At 41.2% G+C, this 7,905-nt stretch overlaps 1 protein-coding gene across 1 annotated transcript in view; it reads left to right on the top strand.

The window, feature by feature from the left end:
* The window catches only part of mybpha (myosin binding protein Ha), a 13,913-nt gene extending 6,753 nt beyond the window's left edge, over positions 1-7,160 (top strand). Inside the window, exons 6-12 of the mRNA XM_030769694.1 lie at positions 1,321-1,409; positions 1,642-1,837; positions 2,145-2,284; positions 3,586-3,745; positions 4,222-4,358; positions 6,828-7,014; positions 7,126-7,160. Of these exons, the coding sequence (XP_030625554.1) occupies positions 1,321-1,409; positions 1,642-1,837; positions 2,145-2,284; positions 3,586-3,745; positions 4,222-4,358; positions 6,828-7,014; positions 7,126-7,160 (944 nt within the window). The remainder of the gene's footprint in view (positions 1-1,320; positions 1,410-1,641; positions 1,838-2,144; positions 2,285-3,585; positions 3,746-4,221; positions 4,359-6,827; positions 7,015-7,125) is intronic.
* Positions 7,161-7,905: the final 745 nt, after the last annotated feature.

Raw genomic sequence — 7,905 nt, forward strand, 5'->3', positions numbered from 1 at the left:
TAAGCTCTGTGTTGTCGAGGTATCAGCTGATCCCATGTAGACAAAGACTCCATATCAAATATTTCCTGTCAGATGAAGAACTTTGTTGCTCCTGGATGCCTGGGGCATGCCGGGGAAGTGTAGCTATTAGAGCGGCTTAAGCGTTGAGTAAACCCCCCCGCTTCGCTGACCGTGTGGCTGGGTTACTGGAAAGTCGTGTGGGATTCGGTTTTCTCAGCAGAGTGATGGGGACACATGTGGTCACTTGACACAGATATGGGTTAAGGGCTTAGATTTTGGGGGGATTGGAGGGTTGGTGGGGGTGAAGGGCAGAGGGCAGTAGGGTCTCTGACATGACGTTTGGAATGGGAATGCATGACTATCAGATATCACATAATTCAGTAAGCTTTTCTGAGATTTGCTGTTTATTATGAAACATTCTAGCACACATTGAAAATGAAATCCACTCCATTAACATGGGTCGACCAGAGGTCTTTTATATGCATTAGGCTGGGGCACTAAGTCATCCTGTGAAAGAAAATAGGAGTTTATTTTGTTCAGAAGGGAGAAGTGAAGTCTTTCCTTAGCTTGTGGAAAGTTTAGGAGCTTTGCACCTCTGTATGTATGTAGTTAGACCATAGGATTATCAGTATCTTACAGTAGCTTGTCTCTGTGCAGGAAACACATTGGACAAAGCCTAAAGCAGTCCTCTGGTGACCTGTTGCACGTTTGTCATGTCATGTCATGTCATGTCATGTCATGCTGGAGACTTTCTCTGTGCTCTTTCATTTATTTTAGGATGAGCTTTAGCAGAGTTTCTCACTCAGCTTGTCCACAAGATACAACTACCACTCCTTCATCAAAACATCAGTACAGATTTCATAGCAGTCCACCGAACAATACAGGATACTCCATTTTATTAAACTCAGTATTTGAACTGTATTTAAGCTCAGTTTAAGCCGAGCTGATTTCTGGACCAAAGCCAGCTTTGTTGTTATTAGAGATACATGACTTCTTGATTCTGCTTCTGTAATGGAGACTTCAGACTCTATGTGATCTGGGTTAAGACTGTATTCCAGATAATGATTAAGTATGACAGTAGGCTAAATTTGCTACAAATAAGGATTTGTTTTTCTTAAACACATCATCCTTTTATGAATAAACTCACTGCAAGACGGACACTATATTATACGAAGTGTCATAAACTCATTTTGATATGTAGTACAGTTAGATTGGTAATTATTGGAATGTGTTTTTAAATAAATTAGTCAATCACACACTTGTTCATAGAGGTTTTTTTGACAACTGGTTTGCTCATCTTTGCTCATGTGTCTAATTCAGATCGTCCTAAGATCCGTATGCCCCGTTTCCTGAGAACACGGTACGTCAAGCAAGTCGGAGAACAGATCAACCTGGTCATCCCCTTCTGTGTAAGTCCCAGAAAAAAATTAATGCAGTCTTAATGATGAACCTGACAATAATGGTCCCCATCATCATCATCATCATCATCATCATCATCATCATCATCATAATGGCATTCTCATCTCAGTGTATAAAACGATAATCATTTCTGTCCTTTAGAAATAAAAATACTCAGATATGAGCGGCATAGTTTGTGTTGCTTTATCAGCGCAATATTAACAGTGTTCTCTGTGGTTGCAGGGCAAGCCCAAACCTGTGGTGTCCTGGACTAAGGACAGCCAGCCCTTGGATCCAAAGAAGGTCAATATTCGCAATAGCGACAAGGACAGCATCCTGTTTATCCGTAAAGCGGAAAGAGATGACTCTGGAAACTATGAGATGACCGTGAAGGTTGACAGCTTTGAGGACAAAGCCACCCTTGTCATCCAGATTGTGGGTATGGTCCATTTGAATCAACGGTCGTAAAACTCCCTCTGTAGCTAATGTACCAGTTTACTCCTGCTCTCATTCATTCTCTTTTATTTCCCTGATTCTTTTCTTTATAGATAGAAACAAGGCGATTCGTGGTTTTCACAGTGTAGTATGTTTACCTACTAGTGTTGTCAACCCAGAGCTTTCTGCAGCCCATGTGAATGAGACTCTGATTTAGCTACAGGCCAGTGGGAGCTGTGGGAGCTTTTAGGCCTGGGTTGAGCCGTAAAATGTACAGTGTTTGAGTAACTTTATTGGTTGTTTATGTGTAGAGCTTCCTGGTCCACCAGCCAGTGTGAAACTGGTGGATGTTTGGGGCTTTAACGCTGCTCTGGAATGGACCCCACCCAAAGACAACGGCAACACTGAGATTACAGGATATACCATCCAGAAAGCTGACAAAAAGACTGGGGTGAGCATTCTCATATGAAGGCGTAATACATGCAAAACCTTAGCCACATTAGCTAAACTACACTGACAGAACACCATATCTTCACCTCAGAACACAGACCACTCAAAGCTTTGATAATTTGCAAACCATGAAGTGTATAAGATCCTAAAGAAAACAAAGTTGTCCACAGTTCTCTAAGAAATTATTTGGAAAGCACTGGTTTAACAGTCTGGCCTTTTATGTCATTTGACATGATGCTAATCAGATAAAACCAAAACAAATAGTAGACTGACTGATCAGACTGCATAGAACAGACTTTAGATTGTGTTGGATTCAATACCCTTCTGAAGACTTTGACACAGGTCTGACATTGAGAAATGACTCTGCCTTCTCAATCAGGCGCGTCTGCTTTAATACATTAGAGGCTGATGTCACTTTTAAAATACAAACAAGTAGAGGCCCTAAGATTTATTTTTCACTCCCGAAGCATGGATGCTGTCAAAGGTAAGGTGAGGACTAATTTAGCTCCTTGCCAAGCGTGAAAATCTAAACCAAGCATGTGAGCGGCCCTCACACTCTATAAGGACATACCACTTCTCTGTGGGCTTGTATGGCTGTCTTAGAGGACAGATGGCTGAGTGGCAACTTATCATCAGTTTAGACAGAGCGAGCAAGCCAGAGAGAGAGAGAGAGAGATAAGACTTTGACACCCAGAAACTGTCAGAAGGCAGACTGTAATTCTCATCAGCGAGAATGATGTGAAAACAAGTCTCAGACTGGAGCTGTATTAAAAAAAACAAAAACAAACATGCGACGCTGTTATTTAATCTGAAGCATGCGTGTGCCAAAGCCACATCAACAGAGAGCACAAGCTATATTAGCGCCTGATAGAAATGTATTTGTTTATTGGCTGTCATCTTATGTATTTAAGATAGCAATTCCTCATTTACATCTTTGAAGTCTAAATAGACAACTCTTAGACAACTCTTTTTATATGGACTGTCATGTAAAATGGTCAGTATCTGTCTGTGCTTCAGTGGGTGTCAGAATTATTCCTGCAAGATGAGTGTCTAACATTGTCTGTGTAGCACCAGTTTTTTCCATCTCTCATCATTACACATCTTTTGTATCTTTGACTAGTAAATAGTTATATATCGTGCGTGGCATACCCAAGTATTCAAACAAATATTGTTGAAAATGATTTTGCTTGGCAGAGATGGATTACTGGGATAGAACAATAGTAATTAAACAGCATGGTGAGTAAAGATGGTTTGAGCTGAAGATGTGAATGAAGTTTTTTTTTTTATTTATCTGTATGGCAGGAGTGGTTCACTGTCCTGGACCACTACCACAGGCTAAATGCCACTGTCTCTGATCTCATCATGGGCAACTCCTACACATTCAGAGTCTTCTCCGAAAACAAGGTGGGGATCAGTGAGAACGCTGCTGTCACTAAGGAGGTGGCCACCATTCAGAAAACAGGTGAGGCCATCTTCTATGGCTTTAGGGTGTGGTTATAAGGTTTGGTAAGTTTGTTTGACAGCACATACCCCTTATCTCTCACACCTCTTATCTCTGAGGTGTTTCAGAGACAACATTCCAAGAGCAAACTAATAAATATGTCAAAGTGTGGCCCTAGATGAAATCACATTCAGAAACTCTCAAAGATCAGCCAATTGCACTTCACACAACATGATCCAAGCAGTTATCAGACTGACAGGAGTGGAGGCATATAGTGCTCACTCTCCACCCCCATCCCCCTAAGTGGGTGTACATTTACTACTGTTACCACTGGTGTTGTTTTATTAGTACAATATCACTCTGTTGCTCATTAATCATCTTTCATGTGTCTTTGTTTGTTGAGGTTATCCAATACTGTCTCTGCACATACTGGATATAGCTAACAGTTGCTGTGTCACAGCTGTCAGTCCTGACTAAGGTTGGTGTGTCTGTGGTAGGAATCGTGTATAAACCACCTGAGTACAAGGAGCATGACTTCAGTGAAGCACCCAAGTTCACAACCCAACTCAGTGACAGATCTGCCACCGTGGGTTACACCACCAAACTTCTGTGTTCTGTGCGGGGAAGCCCTAAGGTATGGACCAGGAGTGGTTCAGTTTTCATGCACTGTCTGTGGACTGTTAGATCATGCACTTGTAGAAAATAATTGCTCTGCTAGCATGAAGTCACCTCACCTGCTAATTTAAAGCTATGCTCAAATATGACATTAAAGCACATTTGCACATGTGACACTAACACACATGTAGTATTGTAATGTAACACGCAGTAATGTTATATTGACTGGCCTGCAAATTTCATCTCAATTCACATCACAACATTGCATTTATATCACATCAGCTTATCATCCAGCTCTTAATGACATCCATTATTAAGTCACAACTATTCATATGAGAATCACAAAAGACTTCATAAAGGCAGTATAGGCTTGGTGACCGCTGCTTTTACAGCCTCCTCAGTCAGATCCTGATTTGGTTTGGTTTGTGCGCCCATGTGTTTTTTATATGCTTTATGGCCAACATAGTGGATATTTTTCCGAGGTGAAAAATCTTTGTTTGGAAGTGTGCTTACTGATGATACATTGCTGCGACCATGATTTAGATTTCACACTGACGCTAACAGAGATCCTGTCCATGGAGAGTGAGTTGTAGCAGTAGCTATACGCGTAGCGTGCATGTCTGAACACTTGGTGCTAAAAGTGTATCATCAACCATAAACAGCTTAGCTGCTACTTGACGAGGCAGCAGCTGATATTGTGGAGCTGGTATTCTGTGACCCAAACGTCCTTGACTACACGCTCAATAAATAGACACGGGTGTGTTCAAGTTGCTACAGTGTGTCACGTAGCTGAGATGGTCATTTGGTGGCTGGAGACATTATAGCTGAAGCGTCTAGATAGCTTACTGCGAGCATGCTAGCTTTCCAGCTGAACATTGGCTTGCCTGGGATGAATTCTGATAGAGGGAGAGTCAGCGGATGTGCATCTCCATCTCCCTCTTCTGTTGGAGAGCAGAATCAAGTTTCATGGACAGCTGAGGAAGGATGTGGTTGTATTTGAATAAATGTGTGCTACGATGCCGTTGCCTCCCCTCATCACTCTCTCATGAAAGCAGTTCATTTTTTATTGAAACCTCATCACTTGATACCATTCCTTGGTTCTGCACCAAAGTGTCTTGTAGCCATACAACTCAGTAATAGGCTACTATGATTTTTAGCCATGCCTCTATCTCAGTCATCTGATCTAGATCAAAGTCATATAAGGCATCAAAATGAAGAGCAATGTCATTCCAGGAACTAGATATTTTAGTGTCATGATTGCATACTAATTGTAGCCCTATCACTGTTTATTTAATATGGAATGAAGGCAATACTCACACACTTTTTTTTAATAAATCAATGATACCTGACCTACAGTCCAGCTCAGCTTCAGTATCAGCATCAATATCAGCACTTTAATGATCCTTGCTCGTGTTGACATATAGGCCTCTGATGCCCAGGTCACACCTAGTGCGTCACTGCATAGGGGCACAAAAGAAACTCAAGAGGCGGGGTTAGTTAAGGCTCTAGTTTGCTTAATTTGAGAGAAATGAAAAAGATATTAAAATGTTCCTCTGACCTGCATTTTTAACACTAAGTTCATGATATAGATCATAAGTTATTTCAGAGAATTTTGACACTCAGACACATGCACTTGCAACATAAGAAACGATTACATGACACTAATACATTAATACAACAAAGCATCCTATGTGATCATGGTCTAATGATTTAAGGTTCTCCAGTGTTTTGTAACACATTAAGAGGACAATATTTTTGAGAGTGCTCTCAAGTGCAGTGTTGTTCCAGTGTTGTTGCCAAATGCAAGTCAGACACACAGGATTGCCTTCTTAGTACACTGGCAACCCACCAAAAAAAGAGACTTTGAGGCCAGGGGCTTTGGTAACAGGTTCATGTGATAATGTATCTCTAACAGAGGACAGAAGTGAGATAAGACAACATATCAACCAACTGTTTTATCACAGTCTTTCCTCTTTCAGTCTAGTGGCTGTCTGCTGGCCTGTTAGTGGGGGCGCATTTTTTTTTTTTTTCTTTATGTCCGTCACAAGCTGTGCGGTTTCTTTGTGACACCCACATACTGTGCACCAGATCAGTGCTCACTCTTTGGAAGAGAAAGTTGATGTTTGCCTAAGTGTTAATGAGATATATCTCAATTACTTTCTCCCTCTGTCCCTCTCTCTCGCGCACTCATTTCTTACACACTGCAAGTTCTTTAAAATGCTAATCTTTCAGTGCGGAATTCTCAGTTGTTAAAACAGATTATCACTTGCTCTGCTACTTTAGAGGTTTCGTTTCTGTGTTGTCACAGGTGAGTAATGTCAAGAGAACGGTCAATGCTACGCTGCAAAGTTTGACCCTTTTGTCATATCAATAAAGCTGATCTACTGAACATTTTGGTACATCAAGTCATGAGTATTTTTTCCTTTTAAGTGGAGACACTTTGTATCTGCTACAGACCTTCATCTCTCTGTGTTTCTCCTGCCTGTAGCCAAAGGTCGAATGGCTGAAAAACCAGATGGTTATTGGAGATGACCCCAAATTCAGACAGATCAGTAACCAGGGAGTGTGTTGCCTGGAGATTCGCAAACCATGCAGCTTCGATGGTGGTGTGTACACCTGCAGGGCAAAGAATGCCCATGGAGAGGCTGTCGTGGCCTGTAAACTGGAAGTTAAGCGTAAGTATAGACTCATACACCCCTTCTTCTAAAAGCCATATTACCAATGTTTGGTCTGGCCTTTTTTTTTAGTCTCACAGAGTGACTTAAAAGTAGTTTCTCTTTCAACAGAGGTGGTTGTTCCAGAAGAGAAGGAGAAGAAGTAACAGGTCAGTGTACACGTTAGTGAGTCTAAAGTCATTTATAGCCATCCTAATAGGAGCTAATTCATTCAAGCACTTTAATATGTTCAGTCACACTACACTTACATTTACTCACACAATTTTACCCATACAGACATATGGCATCACAACACATTCATTACAGTGCTCACAGGCCATGTACATCCACAGGTTGATGGTCTTACTCCATATACAAGCAGTGCACAGTGAACCCGTACCTATGCATACACAGATCAGTCAGTCTAATTACTTACCCATACATACACCGGTCAGTCTGAACACTTACCCATACATACACAGGTCATTCAGTCTAAATACTTACCCACACATATACAGGTCAGTCAGTCTAAATACTTACCCATACATACACAGGTTGGTCAGTCTAAATACCTACCCACACATACACAGGTCAGTCAGTCTAAATATTTACCTATACATACACAGGTCAGTCAGTCTAAATATTTACCCTTAGATACTAAGGTTTGTCAATCCAAACTTGCACCCATATGTACACAAATCCATCAGTCTGAACCTGCACCAATCCATGCACAATCTGTGCTGAACCTGTGTTCATATCCACACAAATAAGTCAGTCTAAACCCATCAGTTTAAACCATTGTATAAAGGCAACTCAGTTCTCCTTATGCAGCTATAAGGGGTTTGTCATTTCAGTCCACAGCTCCCCCTTTACAGATATAACCAGCATTGTCACTAGCAACTTCTGTTTGAG

The sequence above is a fragment of the Chanos chanos genome, chromosome 3 (genome assembly GCF_902362185.1).
Source record: "Chanos chanos chromosome 3, fChaCha1.1, whole genome shotgun sequence".
Taxonomy (NCBI): Eukaryota; Metazoa; Chordata; class Actinopteri; order Gonorynchiformes; family Chanidae; genus Chanos; species Chanos chanos.